This window comes from Pristiophorus japonicus, chromosome 3 (genome assembly GCF_044704955.1).
Source record: "Pristiophorus japonicus isolate sPriJap1 chromosome 3, sPriJap1.hap1, whole genome shotgun sequence".
Lineage (NCBI taxonomy): Eukaryota > Metazoa > Chordata > Chondrichthyes > Pristiophoridae > Pristiophorus > Pristiophorus japonicus.
Window position 1 is genome coordinate 15663373 of NC_091979.1, and position 25491 is coordinate 15688863.

A 25491-nucleotide genomic window follows, 5' to 3' on the forward strand; every position below is an offset into this window, starting at 1 on the left:
TGAATTACCCATCCACTGTGAACAGATCTCATTGAATTACCCATACCGGAGGAGTAGATCCCATTGAGTTTCCCATACCTGGGGAGTCGATCCAAGTGACTTACCCATACCTGGGGAGTAGATCCCATTGCATTAGCAATAGCTGGAGAGTACATTCCATTGCATTGGACATAGCTGGAGAGTAGATCCCAGTGAATGATCCATACCTGGTTAGCAAATCCTATTGAATTAGCCATAGCTAGGGAGTAGATCCCAGTGAATAGCCCATACCTGGTCTGCAGATACAATTGAATTACCCATCCCTGTGGAGTAGATACCATTGAGTTACCCATACCTGGTGTAGATCCCACTGAATGTCCCATACCTGGGGAGTAGATCCCATTGAATTATGCGTACCCAGAGAGTAGATCCAATTAAATTCCCCATACCCAGAGAGTAGATCCCAATTAATGATCCATACCTGTGGAATAGATTCAATTGAATTACCCATCCCCGTGGAGTAGATCCCATTGAGTTATCCATACCTGGAGTAGATCCCATTGAATCCCCATATCTGGAGTAGATCCCATTAAATCCCCCACGCCTGGAGAGTAGATCCCATTAAATTATCCATACCTGGGAGTAGAACCCATTGAATTACCCATACCTGAGAGTAGATCCCAGTGAATTGACCATGCCTACTCGGTGATGATAATGTATTTAAACAAGAGGCGTTCTGGCCATCCCTCCATTGTGTCGAACTGATTTATCACAGCAGAGGGCCGATGTAGAATGACCTGTCAGTGTCGGGTTGCGGATTACATCTGATGGAGTGATCTGTACCTGCGGGGTGTGGGCGGGCACAAACTCCTCCTCTTCCTGAATCCGAGCGGCGGCGCTGCTCAACCCAGCGCTCACAGCGAGCCTTCACCAGCTCCGAGTAAGACCGGCGGCAGCGAACCCCCCTCCAAATATATATTTATATATTTTTTTTAAATATATAAAACCGAGAAAACAGTCAGTCCCGACCATGGTAAGTCAGTCTGAAACATGGCAATCAATTTGGTATTTAAAAACATCTGTAATCGAGGATAATATATATTGTGTTTAAAAATCTGGCCAAATAACTTCTTGGGCCTAAAAGTTGGAAAGACGCGTATCTTATCCATTTTATAAATCAAGTAGCAGGACTTTTAGTGCAGAAACGGAGCTGGGATTGTGGTTAGACGGCGCGGGAAATTAAACCTTGTACTTTTCCATGAGTTGGTGTTTGTGGAAAAAATGACTTGTCACTTCCTCAAATTTAAAAAAATTCGAATGAAGTTTCTGCTCTGAGTGTGTGTGTGTGTGGGGTGGCGGGGTGAGATGATCGTACAGTGAGTGTATATGTGTGTGTATGTATATAATATATACATAAATGTGTGTGTGCATAGAGTGGGGAGGAAACTGACAAGCTGGGCAGTTTGAGCGAAATTGACACGTATTCAAGTTGGGAGTGGAGAGCTGTTGATATATTTACACTTGCACCAATTCGCCTGGGACACCTGTTATAACAACATAAGAAATATGGAGCAGGAATAGGCCATTTGGGCCCCTCGAGCCTGCTGTGCCATGCAATAAGATCATGGCCGATCTGATCATGACTCAGCTCCACTTCCCCAACCGCTCCCCATAACCCTTGGCTCCCCTATCGTTCAAAAATCTGTCTTATCTCCACCTTAAATATATTCAATGAATCTGTTAGTGCCTGAGGATGAGGGACAGGGGGTGGCGAGTCCCAGGAGTTACAGTAAATATTAATTTGTGTTGGTCACAGTTCCTGTGATAGGAGCCTGGCGAACTCCGTACCTGATCCCCCTCTCTCTCGTCTCTGTGTCTCCTCTCCTAAAATAGTCAGTTACCAAAAGAGGTCATCGTTCTGATCTGTAGACTGAAAGCCAGAGAGATTATCATCAGAGTGTGACTCCCCCTCTAACACACACACACACACACAGCCTTCTTTAAATATAGACGCTGCATAGACTTGACCCTGAAGTTTGGCTGCATTGGTGACATCTCCCGCGGAGATGAGACGGAAACTCGAGCCCCCCCCAGTGGTGATTGAATGATGGTCAAGGTTAGCCTTACCAGGCTGGGGCAAAACGGGGTCCATTTCACCCCGAATCTTACTCCTGCTCCGCCCGCCCACCACGAGGCAAGGATTTCCTCTGCGCGCTGGAGTTGTGGCGGAGTAAATTTGCGCCGGTGGAAATTTCCTCTGTCCTGGAGGCAGCATCATTGCACTGGGTCCTTCCTCCCCCCCCCCCTCCCCTTTTTTTAATGGCGCGAAAATGGCTTATTTCTTCGAACGAGGTGACTTTCTGACAAACAGCGAACAGAGGAAATGTTCACCAACCCATTTACGACGCAACTACGCCCAAGAGACTCCTGACCCTCGGCGTCACTTACCAATTAGACAGGAATAGACAGCTCGCATTCCTTTCCAGGAATTGGGACACTTTCTGCTCAAAAAGGTGTCCAGAATGTGTTGCTTGTGTTGTGGGACTTTATATATAGATACAGTGAAACAAGGTTTATTTAAAGTGTCAGTTATTGCATCTACAGTGTCAATATTTACTGTAATCAAGGTTGCACTAGGCATGATATGTAACTTTTTAAAACAGTGTTCAGTTGTTAATGTAGAACTTTATGTAAAAGTGTGTAGAAGGGGCTGTTTGTACAGTGTGACGGGAGCGAGGAACCAAATGTGCGTGTTAACTGGGACAGTCACAAAGCCTCTCATTTGAGATTCTTCTGCGATCCAGTTTCGTGTGAATGACCTCTGGGAGCCGGCCTGTCTAGCCTGTGCTCCACTGTGTAATATAGACAGACAGAGAGAGAGACGCCCCAGAGGGCAGCCTCATGGGACCAACTCCACACTAGGTCCCTGGCACTGTAACAGGGAGGCTCTCCCACCCTCCCCAAAACAGTCCAGTGTTCACAGAAGCTAAACATCTCTCAAATAGGAATCTGGAGTCAGTTCAGAGAAGGTTCACGAGGTTGATTCCTGAGATGAGGGGATTGACTTATGAGGAAAGGTTGAGCAGGTTGGGCCTGTACTCACTGGAATTTAGAAGAATGAGAGGTGATCTTATTGAAACGTATAAGATTCTGAGGGGCTGGATACAGAGAGAATGTTTCCCCACGTGGGGGAATTTAGAACTAGGGGCCATAGTCTTAGAATAAGAGGCTGCCCATTTAAAACTGAGATGAGGAGGAATTTCTTCTCTGAGGTTTGTAAATCTGTGGAATTCTCTGCCCCAGAGAGCTGTGGAAGCTGGGTCATTGAATATATTTAAGGTGCACGATTGGGGAGGGAAGTGGAGCTGAGCTTAAGATTAGATCAGCCATGATCTTATTAAATGGCGGAGCAGGCTCGAGGGGCCAAATGGCCTACTCCAATATAAGAAATAGGAGCAGGAGTAGGCTATACGGCCCCTCAAGCCTGATCCGCCATTCAATAAGATCATCGACCTCAACTCCACTTTCCTGCCCGATCTCCATATCCTTTGATTCCAAAAATCTATCTTTCTCAGCCGTGAATATATTCAGCATTTATATAGCGCCTTTCACGTCTGCCAGCCATGTCAAAGTCCTTTACTTTTGGAATGTAGCCACTGTTGTAATGTGGGAAACGCAGCAGCCAATTTGCGCACAGCAAGCTCCCACAAACAGCAATGTGATGATGACCGGATAATCTGTTTTTAGTTATGTTGATTGAGGGATAAATATTGGCCCTGGACGCCGGGGATAACTCCCCTGCTCTTCTTCGAAATAGTACCATGGGATCTTTTGCGTCCGCCTGAGAGAGCAGACCGAGCCTCGGTTTAACATCTCATCCGAAAGACAGCACCTCTGACAGTGGAGCGCTCCCTCAGCACTGCACTGGATGTCAGCCTAAATTTTTGTGCTCCAGCCCCTGGAGTGGGATTTGAACCCACAACCTTCTGACTCAGAGGCAAGTGTGCTGCCCACAGAGCCACAGCAAAAGAGCTACCCAATTAGTCCCACTTCCCCACTCTTTCCCCATAGCCCTGTAATTTTTTTACCCTTCAAACATTTATCCAATTCCTTCTTTGAAAGTCTTCTTCCACTGCCCTTTCAGGCAACACGTTCCAGATCAGATCAGTACAATAAATCTGTGTCCTCAGGTTACTGACCCTTCAGCCAGAAGGTTAAGAAGGGATCTAATCGAGGTGTTTAAGCTGAGTTGATAGGGTAGAAAGAGAGAAACTAGTTCCTCTTCTTGAATGATAGGGAAGTTTCTGAACGATAGGGGAGTCGAGGGTTATGGGGAGCGGGCAGGACAGTGGAGTTGAGGCCAAGATCAGATCAGCCATGATCTTACTGAATGGCGGAACAGGCTTCAGGGGCCAAATGGCCTACTCCTCCTATTTCATATGTTCTTATGGTGGAGGGAGTACAGAATAAGGGGGCATAACCTTAAAATTAGCGCTAGGCTGTTCAGGGTTGATGTTAGGAAGCACTTCTTCACACAAAGGGCTGTGGAAATCTGGAACTCTCTCCCCCCGCACAAAAAAAAAAAGCTGTTGAGGCTGGTGGTCAATTGAAAATGTTAAAATTGAGATTGATAGATTTTTGTTGGGTCAGGGTATTGAGGGTTACGGAACCAAGGCGGGTAGATGGAGTTGGGATATAGATTGACCATGATCCAGTTGAATGGAGCAACAGGCTCGAGGGGCTGAATGACCTCCTCCTGTTCATATGTTTGTTGCATTATCATTAATTTTTTTTGCCTTGGGATAAATCTAGTCCAGACTGCTCATTCTGTAGGGTCCTATGGGGAATGAGGTTAGTGCTCGGTCTGATTTCCAACTGCGTACGGCGACCCTTAAATGGTCATCATAGGCAGTCCCTCGAAATCGAGGAAGACTTGCTTCCACTCTGAAAGTGAGTTGTCAGGTGACTGAACAGTCCAATACGGGAATTACAGTCTCTGTCACAGGTGGGACAGACAGTGGTTGAAGGAAAGGGTGGGTGGGGAGTCTGGTTTGCCGCACGCTCCTTCCACTGCCTGCGTTTGATTTCAGCATGCTCTCGGCGATGAGACTCGAGGTGCTCAGCGCCCTCCCGGATGCTCTTCCTCCACTTAGGGCGGTCTTTGGCCAGGGACTCCCAGATGTCGGTGGGGATGTTGCACTTTATCAGGGAGGCTTTGAGGGGGTCCTTGTAAGGTTTCTTCTGCCCACCTGGGGCTCGCTTGCCATGTAGGAGTTCCGAGTAGAGCACTTGCTTTGGGAGTCTCGTGTCAGGCATGTGGACAATGTGGCCCGCCCAGCGGAGCTGATCAAGTGTGCTCAGCGCCCTCCCGGATGCACTTCCTCCACTTAGGGCGGTCTTTGGCCAGGGACTCCCAGGTTTCGGTGGGAATCTTGCAACTTATCAAGGAGGCTTTGATGTTGCACCTCAAATGGTACTAAATCGCTGGTTTCCCTCAGGTAAACCACAAACAATTGGAGCTGCTGCTCTGAGGTTGGAGTTGTACAGGGAGCTTCAATCTTCACCTGTTTCTCACCAGCAGTAGTAGCCTCTGAGTCATAAGATCGTGGGTTCATAATCCCACTCCAGGCACTTGAGCACAGAATCCAGGCTCACACTCCCAGTGCAGTACTGAGGGAGTGCTGCTCTGTTGGAGGTGCTGTCTCTTGGATCAGATGTTAAACCATCTGCCTTCTCTGGAGGGCGTAAAAGATCCCATGGCACTATTTTGAAGAAGAGCAGGATAAGTTATCCCTGGTTTCCTGGCCAATATTTATCCCTCAACCAACAACTGTGTAGATTTTTAAAATATATATCGATTATCTGGTCATTATCACATTGTGTTGCTGCGTTTCAACAGTGACTACACTCCAAAAAGTACTTTATTGGCTGTAACGCATTTTGGGACATCGTGAAAGGCGCCATAGAAATGCAAGGCTTTCTTTCCTTCTTTCTTCAATACTTATCCCTCAATCAACATAACAAAAAAATCAGATTATTTGGTCATTATCACATTGCTGTTTGTGGGAGCTTGCTGTGCACAAATTGGCTGCCGTGTTTCCCACATTACAACAGTGACTACACTCCAAGTTCTTCATTGGCTGTAAAGCACTTTGGGACGTCCGGTGGTCGTGAAAGGCGCTATACAAATGCAGGTCTTTTTCTTTCTTTCTGTCTGCCTGTCTGACTTTCTTTCTTCTTTCCCCCCAAGCATGTTAAATTCCTCACGACTGACATCCCCACATTTCAATAAGAACAAAAATACACAAATGTATATTCAAAATTTTTTTAAAAACCTTGTATTTATAAAGCAGCTTATCACATCACTCAGAAATGTAAAGCACTTCACGGCCTGGGTGTTACCCATAAGTTAGCCCTTGAGAATGCGCCCAATGTCACACCCGTTTTGCCGACGTCAGATATCCTCCCAACCTCATCGGACTACACACGCACCTAAAATGGGTATTAATCAACATAAACAATCAGGGTCCAATAGGGATCGCCAACTCTGGTTGGAGATATTCCTGGGGGTGTCATCACATGACCTGCCTCGAACCAGCCCGCCCTGCCAAACACTCCTGCCATTGGTTGCCCAACAGGCCCAACCGCGTAATGCTCCGCCTTCACTGGCCAATTGGAAAGCGAATAGATTCTTCATTACACGATTGGATGATTCGACTGTTTGTCGAACATCCCTTTTTTTCCACCATGTCCAACATTTTTGTAACTGGTAAACTCAAGGAAATTTAAACAACAGGTTATTTTATTGCCCTGAAGATTTTCTCCCAGATTTTTTGCTGGCAGCAATGTCCTGGTGATGAATCTTTAATTCCTGGAGACACCAGGTCAATCCGGGAGGGTTGGCAACCCTAGGGCCCAAGGAAATGCCGAACTCATTTCTCCTTTATTTAAAATTTTAAGTTTCAACTCATTTATCCATCACTCAGGCACATCATGTTTAAGAATCTGCAATTGGGGGATGCATTTTAATTTTAATGTGACTTACAATTGGGCCGTGAAAGAAGCAGAAAAAGCAGGTCTGCGGGAATGGCTCAAAATTACAATTAATAGGCCAGAAAAATGACTTTGATTCCTGCTAGACATGAAAATGTGGTTGCGTTATTGCGAGGCCCCACCCCCACACCGAACATGTGCATATGAAGGATACTCACATTTGAGAGTCTGCGAATGTGGTCAGTTCTGTGGGCGGAGATTTGTTTAGATGTAGGGTTTGATGGACGGACAAAGATTGTAGTTGCTCATATAACTCGCGCCCAAACGTCCGCGACCTTTTAAGCCACATCAAATTGTTTGCACCCAGAGGAAATTCCAGGCCCGTATATGCTGAATGACCTTGAACTGCAGTTACTGTTATGTACATAATCCAGGCTGACACTCCCAGTGCAGTACTGAGGGTGCGCCGCACTGTCAGAGGGGCAGTATTGAGGGAGTGCCGCACTGTCGGAGGGGTAGTACTGAGGGAGCACTGCACTGTCGGAGAGGCAGTACTGAGAGAGTGCTGCACTGTCGGAGGGGCAGTACTGAGGGAGCCCTGCACTGTCGGAGGGGTAGTACTGAGGGAGCACTGCACTGTCGGAGAGGCAGTACTGAGAGAGTGCTGCACTGTCGGAGGGGTAGTACTGAGGGAGCACTGCACTGTCGGAGGGGCAGTACTGAGAGAGTGCTGCACTGTCGGAGGGATAGTACTGAGGGAGCACTGCACTGTCGGAGAGGCAGTACTGAGGGAGTGCTGCACTGTCGGAGGGGCAGTACTGAGGGAGCACTGCACTGTCGGAGAGGCAGTACTGAGAGAGTGCTGCACTGTCGGAGGGGCAGTACTGAGGGAGCCCTGCACTGTCGGAGGTGCCGTCTTCAGATGAGACATTAAACCACGGCCCTCTCGGGTAGATGTAAAGGATCCCACAGCACTATTTCGAAGAACAGCAGGGGAGTTATCCTCGGTGTCCTGGTCAATATTTATCGCTCAACCAAAATCACTTTTTTTTACTAAAAAACATAGACGATCTGGTCATTATCACATTGTTGTTAGTGGGAGCTTGTGGTGCACAAATTGGCAGCCATTACATTACAACAGTAGCTGCACTTCAAAAACACCTAATTGGCTGTAAAGCACTTCAGGAAGTCCTGAGGTAATATGCACATGTTATAACTGCTAGTTTGTTCTTCACTTAGGCATAGTTACTACAGCCCACTTTTATACTGTAAACCTTGAGCATTTATAATTTGTCCCGATAAAGTGCATCCTATAGGGACTATTGCCTCAATCTAACTCAAATAATTAGGAAATACTTGAGCAACAAATACATTCCATTGCAGTATTGCAACCACAAACACCAGTCAGTTTAGATATACCCAGTGTCTGTTTATATCTCTATCCAACTGAAGGGCTTGTGTAAACCTGTACAGTTGAGTTATCTTCTGCAGTGAGATGCAAGAACACTAAGTCATTCCAGTGTGGTGTGATTTTAATTTTTTTTAGTCTATTCTCTCAATTCCAATCTTTTCTGTTGAGCGCTTTTTGACTTCCATCTATCACATTCTGTAGTAAAAATTTGCTGAGGAACAAGCTAGCAAAATGGATCATCTTTATGAGTTACTGCACAACATATACAGACTGAGCTATGCTGCAACATCTTCACAAGATCTGGGCGTTGCTGGCAAGGCCGGCATTTATTGCCCATCCCTAATTGCCCTTGAGAAGGTGGTGGTGAGCCGCCTTCTTGAACCGCTGCAGTCCGTGTGGTGAAGGTACTCCCACAGAGCTGTTAGGGAGGGAGTTGCAGGATTTTAACCCAGTTACGATGTAGGAACCACAATAACATCCAAGTAAAGATGGCGCGTAACCTGGAGGAGAACGTGGAGGTGGTGGTGTTCCCATGCGCCTGCTGCCCTTGTCATTCTAGGTGGTAGAGGTGGCGGGTTTGGGAGGTGCTGCCGAAGAAGCCTTGGCGAGTTGCTGCAGTGCATCTTGTAGATGGTACACACTGCAGCCACGGTGCGCCGGTGGTGGAGGGAGTGAATGTTTAAGGTGGTGGATGGGGTGCCAATCAAGTGGGCTGCTTTGTCCTGGATGGTGTTGAGCTTCTGGAGTGTTATTGGAGCTGCACTCATCCAGGCGAGTGGAGAGTATTCCACCACACTCTTGACTTGTGCCTTGTAGATGGTGGAAAGGCTTTGGAGTCATGAGGCGAGACACTTGCCACAGAATACCCAGCCTCTGACCCGCTCTTGTAGCCACAATATTTATGTGGCTGGTCCAGTTAAACTTCTGGTCAATGGTGACCCCCAGGATGTTGATGGTAATAGACATAGAAACATAGAAAATAGGTGCAGGAGTAGGCCATTCAGCCCTTCTAGCCTGCACCGCCATTCAATGAGTTCATGGCTGAACATTCAACTTCAGTACCCCATTCCTGCTTTCTCGCCATACCCCTTGATCCCCCTAGTAGTAAGGACCTCATCTAACTCCTTTTTGAATATATTTAGTGAATTGGCCTCAACAACTTTCTGTGGTAGAGAATTCCACAGGTTCACCACTCTCTGGGTGAAGAAGTTCCTCCGCATCTCGGTCCTAAATGGCTTACCCCTTATCCTTAGACTGTGACCTCTGGTTCTGGACTTCCCCAACATTGCCATTGAATGTCACGGGGAAGTGGTTAGACTTTCTCATGTTGGAGATAGTCATTGTCTGGCACTTGTGCGGCACGAATGTTACTTGCCACTTATCAGCCCAAACCTAAATGTTGTCCAGGTCTTGCTGTATGCGGGCATGGACTGATTCATTATCTGAGATGTTGCGAATGGAACTGAACACTGTGCAATCATCAGCGAACATCCCCACTTCTGACCATGATGGAGGGAAGTTCATTGGTGAAACAGCTGAAGATGGTTGGGCCCAGGGGCACTGCCCTGAGGAACTCCTGCAGTGATGTCCTGGGGCTGGGATGATTGACCTCCAACCACCACAACCATCTTCCTTTGTGCTAGGTATGACTCCAGCCAGTGGAGAGTTTCCCCCCCCTGATTCCCATTGACTATGTCAGGCTGTTGCTTGACCAGTCTGTGGGCCAGCTCTCCCAATTTTGGCACAAGTCCCCAGATGTTGGTGAGGAGAAATTTGCAGGGTCGACTGGGCTGGGTGCGCCATTGCCATGTCTGATGCCAGGTGCTACATCCGGTTTTATTCTTATACAGACTATACAGCATTTTTACCGATTATATAATTGTATGGACTGAGTTATTGTATAGCAATATATTAAAATTTGTCCTTGAGATGTTGAACTTGCTGAAAATATGTTTATTGCCAAATCTTTAGTTGTCCTGAGAAGGTGGCTTTCTCCTTGAAACCGCTGCAGTCCGTGTGGTGATGTTGCCCCCATAATGGTGTTGTGCTCTCGGTAGTTCCAGGGTATTGACCCAGTGACGGTGAAGTACCAGTGATTATATATGTGCCTCAAGTCAGGATGGTGTATGATTTGGAGAGGAACATGGAGGGGATGTTATTCCCATGACATTGCTGCTCTTGTCCATCTTATTTATTATACTGATTAAGATTTTGTAGAGCTAGTATATTGTTTTCTCCAGATTTGTTCTCAAATTGTGAGTATTGCTGCAGTGACACACTATGCACTGTGGTGCTATAAACCTTTGCATTTTAGCATGAGAATATGGGGAAAAGCCATTTGGTCCATCAAAGCCCACCCTTCTAGTACATTAACTCTCCCATCGAAGGCCCATCCCTCGAGTACATTAACTCTCCCATCGACGCCCATCCCTCCAGTCGATTAACTCTCCCATCGAAGCCCATCCCTCTAGTACCCCAACTCCCCTATCGAAGCCCATCCCTCTAGTACATTAACTCTCCCATCGAAGCCCATCTCTCTAATACATTAACTCTCCCATTGAAGCCCGTCCCTCTAATACATTAACTCTCCTATCGAAGCCCATCCCTCTAATACATTAACTCTCCCATCGAAGCCCATCTCTCTAATACATTAACTCTCCCATCAAAGCCCGTCCCTCTAATACATTAACTCTCCCATCGAAGCCCATCCCTCTAATACATTAACTCTCCCATCGAAGCCCACTCCTCTAATACAATACATTTCTCATCAGTGGTTTTGTCTCCATTTCTTGCTAGATAGATTATTCCAAACGTTTCGCTCTTTTTTAATAATGAAGTGGTATCTTGAAACATCGGCCCCATAATACTGGGAAAATGAGAGGTATACGTAAAATAAAACTACTTGCTTTGATGATAACATAAAATTGAATTTTTTATACACATCTTTCAGCATGTAGGAACACGAGGAGGCCATTCAGCCCCTCAAGCCTGTTCTGCCATTCAATTAGATCATGGCTGATTTGTATCTTAACTCCATTTACCCGCCTTATCCCTTGATACCCTTACCGATCAGAAATATACTGATCTCAATCTTTAACATTTTCAATTGATCCCCCAGCATCCACTGCCTTTTGGGGGTAAAAGTTCCACATTTCCAGTACCCTTTATGTGGGAAAAGTGCTTCCTGATTTCACTCCTTAGTGGCCTAGCTGGCCCCTTGTCCTGGACTTCTCCCACCAGAGGAAATACTTTCTCTGCAAAGAACATAAGAATTAGGAGCAGGAGTCGGCCATTCGGCCCCTCGAGCCTGCTCCGCCATTCAATGTGATCATGGCTGATCTTCGACCTCAACTCCACTTTCCTGCACTATCCCCATATCTCTTGACTCCCTGAATATCCCAAAATCTATCGATCTCTATCTTGAAAATACTCAAAAGACTGAACCCCCACAGCCCTCCGGGGCAGAGAATTCCAAAGATTCACCGCCCTCTGAATGAAGAAGTTTCTCCTCATTTCAGTCCTAAATGGCCGACTCCTTATTCTGAGACTGTGACCCCTGGTTCTAGACTCCCCAGCCCGGGGGAAACATCCTCCCTGCATCTACCCTGTCAAGCCCTGTAAGAGTTGTGTATGTTTCAATGAAATCACCTCTCATTCTTCTAAACCCTAGAGAATATAGGCCTAGTCTACTCAATCTCTCCTCATAGGACTATCCCCCCATCCCAGGAATCAGTGAACCTTCGTTGCACTCCCTCTATGGCAAGTATAGCCTTCCTTAGGTAAGGAGACTAAAACTGTACACAGTACACCAGGTGTGGTCTCACCAGGGTCCTATACAATTGCAGTAAGACGTCTTTACTCTTGTACTCAATCTACCCTACCGAATCCTTTAACATTTTAAACACCTCAATAGAGGTAAGCCCTCCACCTTCTAAACTCAAGGGAATACAAGTGAAGTTTATGCAACCTGTCCTCATTATTCAGTGCTCTGAGCCCCGGTTACACCACTATTGGAATGCCCTGTACCTGCCTTCCTCTGCGAGATTGCTCAGATAAAGGTGTTTCCGTTTGGCCATCTGAATTGTGAGGTGAGAACTTGCATTCTGAAACGATTGGGTTTAACGTGTTGTGGGATGGCTGTACTTAAGGAAGTGGCCCTAGAAATAGTGGATGCATTGGTGATAATTTTCCAGCAGTCGATCGACTCTGGATCAGTTCCTATGGACTGGAGGGGTGCTAATGTAACACCACTTTTTTAAAAAGGAGGGAGAGAGAAAACGGTTAGCCTGACATCAGTAGTGGGGAAAATGTTAGAATCAATCATTAAGGATGAAATAGCAGTGTATTTGGAAAGCAGTGATAGGATTGGTCCAAGTCAGCATGGATTTATGAAGGGGAAATCATGCTTGACAAATCTTCTGGAATTTTTTGAGTATGTAACTAGTCGAGTGGACTAGGAGAACCAGTGGATGTGGTGTATTTGGACTTTCAAAAGGCTTTTGACAAGGTCTCACACAAGAGATTGGTGTGCAAAATCAAAGCACATGGTTTAGGGGGTAATGTATTGACGTGGATAGAGAACTGGTTGGCAGACTGGAAGCAGAGAGTCGGGATAAACGGGTCCTTTTCAGAATGACAGGCAGTGACTAGTGGAGTGCCGCAGGGTTCAGTGCTGGGACCCCAGCTCTTTGCGATATATATTAATGATTTAGATGATGGAATTGAGTGTAATATCTCCAAGTTTGCAGGTGACACTAAACTTGGTGGCGGTGTGAGCTGTGAGGAGGACGCTAAGAGGCTGCAGGGTGACTTAGACAGGTTAGACGAATGGGCAAATGCATGGTAGATGCAATATAATGTGGATAAATGTGAGGTTATCCTCTTTGGGGGCAAAAACACGAAGGCAAAATATTATCTTGAATGGCGGCAGATTAGGAAAAGGGGAGGTGCAACGAGACCTGGGTGTCATGGTTCATCAGTCCTTGAAAGTTGGCATGCAGGTACAGTAGGCGGTGAAGAAGGCAAATGGTATGTTGGCCTTCATAGCTAGGGGATTTGAGTATAGGAGCAGCGAAGTCTTGCTGCAGTTGTACAGGGCCTTGGTGAAGCCCCGTCTGGAATATTGTGTTCAGTTTTGGTCGCCTAACCTGAAGAAGGACGTTCTTGCTGTTGAGGGAGTGCAGCGAAGGTTCACCAGACTGATTCCTGGGATGGCAGGACTGACATATGAGGAGAGACTGGATCAACTGGCCTTTATACACTGGAGTTTAGAAGGATGAGAGGGGATCTCAAAGAAACATATAAAATTCTGACGGGACTGGACAGGTTAGATGCAGGAAGAATGTTCCTGATGTTGGGGAAGTCCAGAACCAGGGGACACAGTGTAGGATAAGGGATAGGTCATTTAGGACTGAGATGAGGAGAAACTTCTTCACTCAGAGAGTTGTTAACCTGTGGAATTCCCTGCCGCAGAGAGTTGTTGATGCCAGTTCATTGGATATATTCAAGAGGGAGTTAGGGCCTTAGGGCTAAAATGATCAAGGGGTATGGAGAGAAAGCAGGAAAGGGGTACTGACGTGATGATCAGCCATGATCTTATTGAATGGTGGTGCAGGCTCGAAGAGCCGAATGGCCTACTCCTGCACCTATTTTCTATGTTTCTATGTAAAATAAAATGTTCTCCTTCTTACGCAGTCGAGGATGACTTGCTTGCACACTAAAAATGAGTCCAATGCGGGACCTACAGTCTCTGTCACAGTTGGGGCATACGGTGGTTGGAGGGACGGGTGGGTGGGGTGCTTGATTTGTCGTGCGCTCCTTCCGCTGTTTGCGCTTGGCTTCCGTGTGCTCCCGGCGAAGGGACTCGAGGGGTTCGGAGCCTTAACGGATGCTTCTCCTCCGCTTTGAGTGGTCTTGGGCCAGGGATTCCCAGGTGACGGTGGGGATGTTGCACTTTTTCAAGGAGGCTTTAAAGGTGTCCTTGAAACGTTTCCTCTGCCCACCTGGGGACTCGCTTGACATGTCAGAGTTCCGAGTAGAGTGCTTGTCTTGGGAGTCCAGTATGGTATTTTAAAGGGTGGAAGATGCCTGTGCGTGAATTCTTTTAACGTGGGGTGGCCGTTGCACACCAGCCACCACACAGAGCAAGGTCTTGTTCCAATGGCGAGGGGATCCAAGACGATTGGAGACCAGGGCCTAGTACACACACACATACATATTCCCACTGTCCTAAAAATTAACGTACCCTGAACAACTCCACCATATCCGTGATGGCGTTTGTCGTCACTACGCTTGCTGATACTACGCGATCCTGCGTGGGCTTTGAGATTGACATCTGAGGACCCTCGGGGGATCTGCGTAGGGTGTGTGGTTGCAAACACATTGGGGCCAATTTTTTGAGTACCGAGTCCAGAGTGGGGGAGCATCGCCCGCTGGGGTGCACACTCCGTGCAGTGGTGGGTGAGCACCCGACATAATAGCATAAGAAATAGGAGCAGGAGTTGGCCATTTGGCCCCTCGAGCCTGCTCCGCCATTCAATAAGATCATGGCGGATCTGATCTTGGCCTCAGCTCCACTTCCCCGCCCGCTCCCCATAACCTTTGACTCCTTTATCACTCAAAAATCTGTCTATCTCCACCTTAAATATATTCAATGACCCAGCCTCCACGGCTCTCTGGGGCAGAGAATTCCAAAGATTCACAACCCTCTGAGAGAAGAAATTCCTCTTCATCTCATTTTAAATGGGCGGCCCCTTATTCTGAAAGTATGTCCCCTAGTTCTCGATTCCCCCATGAAGGGAAACACCCTCTCTGCATCTACCCTGTCAAGTCCCCTCAGAATCTTATATATTTCAATAAGATCACCTCTCATTCTTCTAAACTCCAATGAGTAGAGGCCCAACCTGCTCAACCTTCCCTCATAAGACAACCCTTTCATCTCCGGAATCAACCTAGTGAACCTTCTCTGAACAGCCTCCATTGCAAGTATATCCTTCCTTAAATACGAGCAAAACTGTACGCAGTACTACAAGTGTGGCCTCACCAATACCCTGTAGCAGGACTTTGCAATGAAGTGCTTATTCGGGCCAAGTTGCCAAGCACAGAAAGCTGGCAAGGAGTCTGGTCCATCAGGCAATCATATCAGAGGGGAAACTAAAACTAGGGAACATAGCCTCAGAATAAGGGGCTGCCCATTTAAAACTGAGATGAGGAGGAATTTCTTCTCTCAGAGGGTTGTAAATCTGTGGAATTCTCTGCCCCAGAGAGCTGTGGATGCTGGGTCATTGAGTATATTCAAGGCTGAGATCGATAGATTATTGGACTCTCAAGTAATCGAGGGACATGGGGATCGGGTGGGAAGAATGAGTTGAGGTTGAAGTCCCGGGGAGTGTGTCAGTATTTACAGGGGTCCCCGGGAGTGTGTCAGTTTTTACAGGGAATCCCCGTGAGTGTGTCAGTATTCACAGGGGATCCTTGGGAGTGTATCATAATTTACAGGGGGTACCTGGAAGTGTGTCAGTGTTTACAGGGGGTCCCTGGGCATGTGTCAGTATTTATAGGGGGTCCCCGGGAGTGTGCCAATATTAACAGGGGCTCCCTGGGAGTGTGTCAGTATTTACAGGATCTCCCCGGAAGTGAGTCAGTATTTACAGGAAGTCCCCGGAAGTGTGTCAGTATTTGCAGGGGGTCCCCGGGAGTGTGTCAGTATTTACAGGGGATCCCTGGGAGTGTGTCAGTATTTACAGGGGTCCCTGGGAGTGTGTCAGTATTTACAGGGGATCCCCGGGAGTGTGTCAGTATTTACAGGGGGTCCCTAGGAATGTGTCAGTATTTACAGGGGATCCCCGGGAGTGTGTCAGTATTTACAGGGGGGTCCCCGGGAGTGTGTCAGTATTTACAGTGGACTCCCCGGGAATGTGTCAGTGTTTACAGGGGGTCCCCGGGAGTGTGTCAGTATTTACAGGGGCTCATTGGGAGTGTGTCAGTATTTACAGGGGGTTCTTCGGAGTGTGTCAGTATTTACAGTGGGTCCCCGGAAGTGTGCCGCTAGTTACTGGGGGTCTCTGGGAGTGTGTCAGTATTTACAGTGGACTCCCCGGGAATGTGTCAGTGTTTACAGGGGGTCCCCGGGAGTGTGCTGCTAGTTACTGGGGGTCTCTGGGAGTGTGCCGTTACCTACAGGAGGACACCGGGAGTATGTAACGCTTTGCAGGAGATGTCTGGGAGTGTGTCATTAATTACAGGGGGCCTAAACATAGAAAACTTTGAAAACAACTAGCCCAGAAGCCTGGCGCTGTACACTTGATACATACTGGGCTCTGCAGAATATAATCTCATAGTGCTACAGCTGTTAGTGTCATTCACTACTTCCTCATTACTCCCAAGGTCATTCCTCTTTTATATTGCCATCTGCTCTGCCCCTTCACCATTGCTTATAATTAACCTCTCCTCTTCGATTTATAATTGAGACTTTTATTTTAAAAGTGAAATCTCCTGAGGTTGCATATCCCTTTATTCTTATCCGAGCAGCATGCTCATTGTATACCCTGGATCAACAATCCTTTCTCTTCAACTGAATCTCATGGGTCAGGTTTCGTTATTTTTAATTAAAAGAAAGAATTGAGCTTCTTGCATTTATATAGCGCCTTTCACGACTTCGGGACGTTCCTCTAGTACATGGGCGGGATTGTCCTATGAGGAGAGATTGAGTAGACTAGGCCTATATTCTCTAGAGTTTAGAAGAATGAGAGGTGATCTCATTGAAACATACAAAACTCTTACAGGGCTTGACAGGGTAGATGCAGGGAGGATGTTTCCCCCGGGCTGGGGAGTCTAGAACCAGGGGTCACAGTCTCAGAATAAGGGGTCGGCCATTTAGGACTGAGATGAGGAGAAACTTCTTCACTCAGAGGGTGGTGAATCTTTGGAATTCTCTGCCCCAGAGGGCTGTGGAGGCTCAGTCTTTGAGTATATTCAAGGCTGAGATGGATAGATTTTTGGATATTAAGGGATCTGGGGATAGTGCAGGAAAGTGGAGTTGAGGTCGAAGATCAGCCATGATCTCACTGAATGGCGGAGCAGGCTCGAGGGGCCAAATGGCCTACTCCTGCTCCTAATTCTTATGTTCTTATGTGGTTGGCAAGCTGGCCAATGCGAATAGGCAATCCCGAGGCCCCTGGTCCGTCAGGGAAGGATGAGGCGTGAAATCGATGAGATTATGGACCTGGGAGGCCACGCAGGACCAGCACCGGGCCTCCAGGAGTATGTCTGTATTTACAGAGGGCCCCAAGGAGTGTGTCGGTACTTACAGGCGGTCCCCGGAAGTGTGTCAGTATTTACAGACGGTCCCCGGGAGTGTGTCAATATTTACAGGGGTCCCCGGAAGTGTGTCAGTATTTACAGAGTGTCCCCGGGAGTGTGTCAGTATTTACAGGGGGTCCCCGGGCATGTGTCAGTATTTACAGTGGGTCCCCGGAAATGTGCCGCTAGTTACAGGGGGTCTCTGGGAGTGTGTCAGTATTTACAGGGGGTCCCCGGGAGTGTGTCGGTATTTACAGGGGTCCCCGGGCATGTGTCAGTATTCACAGAGGGTCCCCGGGGGCGTGTCAGTATTTATAGGGGGTCCCCGGGAGTGTATCAGTATTTACAGAGGATCCCCCCGGAGTGTGTCAATATATACAGGGGGTCCCCGGGAGTGTGTCAGTATTTACAGGGGGTCCCCGGGAGTGTGTCAGTATTTACAGGGGGTCCCCGGGAGTGTGTCAGTATTTACAGGGGGTCCCCGGGAGTGTGTCAGTATTTACAGGGGGTCCCTGGGAGTGTGTCAGTATTTACAGGGGGTCCCCGGGAATGTGTCGGTATTTACAGGGGGTCTCCAGGAGTGTGCGAGTATTTACAAGGATCCCCGGGAGTGTGTCAGTATTTACGGTGGGACCTGGGGGTGTGTCAGTATTTACAGGGGGTCCCCAGGAGTGTGTCAGTATTTCAGGGGGTCCCCGAGAGTGTGTCAGTATTTACAGGGGGTCCCCAGGAATGTCAGTATTTACAGGGTATTCCCACAAGGTTCAGTGCTGGGACCCCAGCTATTTACAAAATATATTAATGATTTAGATGAAGGAATTGAGTGTAATATCTCCAAGTGTGCAGATGACACTAAGCTGGTTGGCAGTGTGAGCTGTGAGAAGGATGCTAAGAGGCTAATGGGTTACTTGGACAGGTTAGGTGAGTGGGCAAATGCATGGAGATGCGGTATAATGCAGATAAATGTGAGGTTATCCACTTTGGTGGCAAAAACTGGAAGGCAGAATATTATCTGAATGGTGACCGATTAGGAAAAGGGAGGTGCAACGAGACCTGGGTGTCATGGTACATCAGTCATTGAAAGTTGGCATGCAGGTTCAGAAGAAGAAGGCAAATGGCATGTTGGCCTTCATAGCAAGAGGATTTGAGTATAGGAGCAGGGAAGTCTCACCTGGAATATTGTGTACAGTTTTGGTCCCCTAATCCGAGGAAGGACATTCTTGCTATTGAGGGAGTGCAGCGAAGGTTCATCAGACTACTTCCCAGGATGGCTGGACTGACATATGTAGAAAGACTGGATCGACTGGGCTTATATTCACTGGAATTTAGAAGAATGAGAAGGGATCTCATGGAAACATATAAAATTCTGATGGGATTGGACAAGTTAGATGCAGGAAAAATGTTCCGATGTTGGGGAAGTCCAGAACCAGGGATCCCAGTCTAAGGATAAGGACCAAGATGAGGAGAAACTTCTTCACTCAGAGAATTGTGAACCTGTGGAATTCTCTACCACAGAAAGCTGTTGAGGCCAGTTCGTTAGATATATTCAAAAGGGAGTTAGATATGGCCCTTACGGCTAAAGGAATCAAGGGGTATGGAGAGAAAGCAGGAATGGAGTACTAAAGTTGTATGATCAGCCATGATCATATTGAATGGCGGTGCAGGCTCGAATGGCCTACTCCTGCACCTATTTTCTATGTTTCTATGTCAGTATTTACAGGGGGTCCCTGGGAGTGTGTCGGTATTTTACGAATTTTTGTTGGGCTAGGAGGATTTCTGGGTAGGCCATTGCAAGCCAGGGCCCAATGGACAGGGGTTGTCCACGTCCTGATGGTGTCATACGATGGATGTAGGCCTTGATTCTTTAAATAAGGTTTCCCCCTGTTTCGGGGGTGATGGTAGCACTGGAGGTCCGTGCGAAGGTTGCGTTGGTTGTACACCCTTGCCAGAGCTGGGCGGGGTGCGAGTCCCGCTGGTTTGCGGCCTGATGCCGGCAATGTTCTCGCCAAGAACGTGGGGCGGGCGGCACAAGAAAACCGGGCTCAAGAAGTTCCGGTCGTGACTTCATTCACAAGGTACTTGGAAAGCTCTAACCGGTGACCTGGGCCTTGATGACATCACCCAGTCGCCCACCTCAAAGGTTGTCGCACACTTGGGACGACCCGCGCTGGAAGCTGTAGTGGGAGCTCTAGATACTCCCGAGCTGTGGTGGTTAGAGAGTGGGCTGGAACATCGGCGGGGCCCAGGCACAGCCCCGGAGGAGCGGCGAGAGATCGTGGCGGAGGTGGAGCGAATGTTTGTGGCGGAGGAGCGGCGGGAGATCGTGGCGAAGGTTTGTGGCGGAGGAGCGGCGGGAGATCGTGGCGGAGGTGCGGCGAATGTTTGTGGCGGAGGAGCGGCGGGAGATCGTGGCGGAGGTGCGGCGAAGGTTTGTGGCGGAGGAGCGGCGGGAGATCGTGGCGGAGGTGCGGCGAATGTTTGTGGCGGAGGAGCGGCGAGAAATTGCGGCGAATGAGGGTGCGGGGGCCCAGAAGAGCCGAGGGCCCAGGGGCAGCACGGGCCCGGCCCACGCCGCGATGTGTGGGCGCACTTGGTCCGTGCAGCAGAGCTGGTCTCCAGTCATCCTGGTGCAACCCTTGCCACTGGACCAAGACCTAGCTCTGCCAAGCCCGTGTGGTGGCTGGTGTGCAACGGTCACCCCACGTTAAAAAAATCCACGCACAGGAGTTCAGGACTGGAATATCGGGTCCTCCATTGAAACATCTGCCAACTCATCCCTTTTGCTGTGGAAGCAAGTCATCCTCGTTCGAGGGACCGCCTATGATGATGATGATGACTTAGAAGGTTAGAAACTTTCAGCACAGAGGAGGTCATTTGGCCCATCGTGCCTGTGCGTGTGTAAAAGAGCGTTTCAATTCGCCCAACTCCATCTGCCCTTCCCCCATAGTCCGCCTGCAGTTTCTTTCCCCTTCCAGTATTGATCCAATTCTCCCTTTCGAAAGTCACTGCTGAACCTGCTTCCCAACGCCCTTTTTCAGGCAGCGCGCTCCAGGCCCCACGCTCTATCTTGATTCACCCATCCACTAAAAAAGAGCCCTCCGCTCCCTCATCTAATCGTTTCCTAAATGATTCCCGGGTTCTCAGCTCTGCCGCTCCAGAGCCGCAACGTCATGCCGTTCCTCCTTAAGCAGCCTGACTCACCGGAAACCTTGGGGGCTGACTGGTTGGCATGGAAACCATCGTGGGTAGGGCCCACAGCTGAAATATATCTCCGTGCAGAATCTTGTTTTGCAGAAGGTGCTGGCGTTACTCAAGAGAAGGCGGGAGGGAGGGAAGTGGGGGAAGAAATGAAAGCAGAGGAAATTGTTTCACTGTCTGGGTATCGACCCTTTTGTTAATCTTCACAAACACATCGATCAGATCACCCTTTTAATCTCCGATTCTCAAAGGTATACAAGCCCAGACAGTGTAACCTGTCCTCCTAATTTAACCCTTTTAGCCCCGGTATCAGTTTGGCGACTCTGCGCTGCTCCCCCTCCTAGTCCTTCCTGAGGTGAATACATTTACTCCAGATGTGGTCTAGCCACAGCTATATACAGCTGTCGCATCACTTCCCTTTGTATTGCAGTCCCCTCGAGATAAAGGCCAACATTCCAATTGGCCTTTTTAATAAGAAATAGGAGCAGGAGCAGGCCATACGGCCCCTCGAGCCTGCTCCGCCATTTAATAAGATCATGGCTGATCCGATCATTGACTCGGGTCCACTTCCCCGCCCGCTCCCCATAACCCCTTATCCTCCTATCGGTTAAGAAACTGTCTGTCTCTGTCTTAAATCCAGTCACTGACCCAGCCTCCACAGCTCTCTGAGGCAGCGAATTCCAAATTTACAACCCTCTGAGAGAAGAAATTCCTCCTCATCTCAGTTTTAAAAGGGTGGCCCTTTATTCTAGTCTCCCCTATCAGTGGAAACACTCTCGCTTTTGTAGCTATCCACCAGTGAATTCTGTACATGGGGGAAAATGGCACTGACCATTATTCATCACCGTGGGCGGTAATTACAAAGGAGCCCCCTAAACCGCGCCGGCTACTTCGGGCAGTTCGGCCCTCTACCGAACGCTCTGCCGATTATAGAGGCTCAGTTCGGTCTTCAATCAGCTGTCGGCATCTACGGGAGTCAGTCCGAAAGTGGGGAATGGTGGCTTCATTCAGATGGTTGTACCTGTAATGTATTTGCTTCATGGGTTCTTTGCTTAAGAATTCATAGCAACACATAGCTATTAAGAACTAGTTTGTTTATTAGCAAATGGTTCAACAATCACACTACACATTAAAAGTTCATCCACCAGGCTCACAACTGCATACCTCATCGTGGATAACCTGGACCCAACTGGCCGGGGTTTTATTGAGTCTTGTGAACACCTGTGCCTGGCTAAGCCACTCACAATGCAACAGCACTACCACTATTTTAGATAGAATTTTAAATCAAGCGCCCCCTTTTAGTCAGAGCACTAGAACCACAAATTTCCAAATCAACTGGGAACCTGACCAAATCAAATTAAAATGTGGTTGCCGGGGGTGATGATGCACTCCAGTCCCTCCGGTGCCCACCTCTCGCGGAAGGCCGCGAGCGTACCGGTGGACACCGCACGCTCCATCGCCAGGGACACCCTGGCTCGGATGTAACCGCGGAAGAGAGGCAGGCAGTCGGGCTGAACGACCCCCTCGACCGCCCGTTGCCTGGACCGGTTAATGGCCACCTTGGCCGTGCCCAGGAGCAGGCCCACGAGGAGGCCCTCTGACCTGCCGGCTCCCCTCCGCACTGGGTGCCCAAAGATCAGGAGTGTGGGACTGAAGTGCAGCCAGAAATCGAGGAGCAGCCCCTTCAAATGCAACAGAGGTGCATACATTACAACCGTCAACAATAACTTGGATTTATATAGCGCCTTTTTATGTAGTATAACGTCCCAAGATGCTTCACAGGAGCGTTATCAGATGAAAAAATTGACACCAACCCAAAAACTTGGGTCAAATGATGAGTAGGTTTTAAGGAGCGGCTTAAAGGAGGAGAGCGAGGTTGAGAGGTTTAGGGAGGGGATTCCAAAGCTTGGGGCCCAGGCAGCTGAATGGTGGAATGAAGGGATTGGGGGGATGAGCACGCGGCCAGAATTGGAGGAGAGCAGAGATCCCGGAGCATTGCAAGGCTGGAGGAGGTTACAGAGGGGCGAGGCCTGGGGAAGGGTTTGTACACATCGAGGCGTTACTGGGCTGGCCGAGGGCTAACCTCCAGCGAGAGCAGGAGTGAAGTCCGAATGGGATTGCACCAGGAATAATGAAACCGCTGAACCAAATTCTGCGCGCCATGCAGCCAACAGGCCTGAAGCCAAAGATCACAAGTGTGTGCCCAATCAGCCATGATCTTATTGAATGGCGGAGCAGGCTCGAGGTACTGATAGCCGACTCCTGCTCCTATTTCTTATGTTCTTATGTTTTGTAAATGTGTGTGGGCCTTGAGCAGAACATGCACTAAATTTCTATTCGTTGGAATTCAGAAGAATGAGAGGTGATCTTATCGAAACGTATAAGATTATGAGGGGGCTTGACAAGATGGATGCAGAGAGGATGTTTCCACTGATAGGGGAGACTAGAACTAGAGGGCATGATCTTAGAATAAGGGGCCGCCCATTTAAAACTGAGATGAGGAGGAATTTCTTCTCTCAGAGGGTTGTAAATCTGTGGAATTCGCTCAGAGAGCTGTGGAAGCTGGAATATTGAATAAATTTAAGACAGAAATAGACAGTTTCTTAACCGATAAGGGATTAAGGGGTTATGGGGAGTGGGCAGAGAAGTGGAGCTGGGAGGGAAATGGAGGAGCGATGAGGGATCATGGCTGAGATTTGGTGGGTGATCATGCGGAGGTGTGGCGAGTGCTTTGTGGCGGAGGAGCGGCTCGAGATCGTGGCGGAAGTGTTGTGAATAAGGGTGCTGGGCCCAGGGGTAGCACGGGCCAGCCCACACTGCGATATGTGTAGCGCACTAGGTCCGTGCAGCAGAGCTGGTCCCCAGTCGTCCTGGTTAACCATTGCCACTGGATAAAGGCCCAGCTCTGTCAAGCCTGTGTGGTGGCTGGTGTGCAACGGTCACCACACGTTAAAAAAAATCCACGCACAGGCATCTTCCACCCCCTCAATTGGAGTTCAGGACTGGAACATCTGATTTATTGAAACACCTGATTCATTGAAACATCTGTGAACTCATGTGGAAGCAAGTCTTCCTCGTTCAAGGAACCGCCTATGATGATGATGGACCTGAGTCCATGATCGGATCAGCCATGATCGTATTGAATGGCGGAGCAGGCTCGAGTGGCCTTATGGCCTACTCCTGTTTCTATTTCTTATGTAAAGATTGCGATCTTATTGCTACCATCTGGAACGCACTGCCTTAAAGGGCGGTGCAAGCAAATGCAACAGTAACTTTCAAAAGAGGATTGGATATATATATTTGAAAAGGAGAAATTCGCAGGACTATGGGGAAAGAGTGGGGGTAATGGGACTTTTTTGTCCAGCTCTTTCAAAGAGCAGATGCGATGGGGTGAATGACCTCCTTCTGCGCTGTATGATTCCGTGAAGTATCATACGCCTTGTTGATAGTGTCTTGGGGTGTGGATGGTTTAAATCTGGGTTTTCCCCAGTTCCACCCAAAATTAATTCTATAGAGCACGAGTTCTGCTCAAACCTGCTTTGCCAAAAATGTTTGGAGATGTGACATTTGGAAACGAGGCTCCATAAACAATCGGAACCGAGTTGCTTTGCAATTGAAGAGTACAAACGGGGGTATTCCAGGGTTGTATTTATATAGCGCCTTGAACATAGTGAAACGTCCCAAGGTGCTTCACAGGAGTATTATGAGGTAAAAAAAACAATTTTACACTGAGCCACAGAAGTAGAAATTAGCGCAGGTGACAAAGAGGTAGGTTTTAAGGAGCGTCTTGAAGGAGGTAGAGAGGTGGCGAGGTTTAGGCAGGGAGTTCCAGAACTTGGAGCCCAGGCAACAGAAGACATGGTCACCAATGGTTGAGCGATTATAATCAGGGATGTTCAAGAGGGCAGAATTAGAGGAGCGCAGACATCTCGGGGGGGGTTGTGGGGCTGGAGGAGATTACAGAGATAGGGAGGGGCGAGGACATGGAGGGATTTGAAAATAAGGATGAGAATTTTGAAATCGAGGTGTTGCTTAACTAAGAGCCAATGTAGCTCGGCGAGCACAGGGGGTGATGGGTGAGCGGGACTTGGTGTGAGTTAGGACACGAGCAGCTGAGTTTTGGATCACCTCAAGTTTACGTAGGGTAGAATGTGGGAGGCCAGCCAGGAGTGCGTTGGAATAGTCAAGTCTGGAGGTAACAAAGGCAGGGATGAGGGCTTCAGCAGCGGATGAGCTGAGGCAAGGGGACGGAGACGGCCGATGTTACGGAGGTGGAAATAGGCGGTCTTAGTTATGCTGCGGTAGATGGTCGAAAGTTCATTTCAGCCCATTCATTAAGAAGGAGAGTTCTCTCGTCACAGTATCCAACTGAATCTTGATTGACGCAAGGTTTTTCCTACACTACCCAATGCAGAAGACTGTTGCAAAGCCCTGATTACTGTTTGTCTGAAGAAATTCTTCCTGATGTCAGTCCTAAATTCATCTTTCACCTTGTTCTAGTATCGAGGCTTACATGGAATGAGTGTTACCTGCACTGTTTAATACTCCTCTGTAAGTTTCCGTCCGTTGCCTTGATGAATGGAATACTGTAGACTGCCACCTAGTTCTGC

General features: G+C 48.3%; 1 protein-coding gene across 1 annotated transcript in view; it reads left to right on the forward strand.

The window, feature by feature from the left end:
* Positions 1-880: 880 nt before the first annotated feature.
* Positions 881-25491, forward strand: part of LOC139259670 (tubulin alpha chain) — a 52795-nt gene continuing 28184 nt past the window's right edge. The window contains exon 1 of the mRNA XM_070875224.1: positions 881-1012. Coding sequence (XP_070731325.1) covers positions 1010-1012 — 3 coding nt within the window. The 5' untranslated portion in view covers positions 881-1009. The remainder of the gene's footprint in view (positions 1013-25491) is intronic.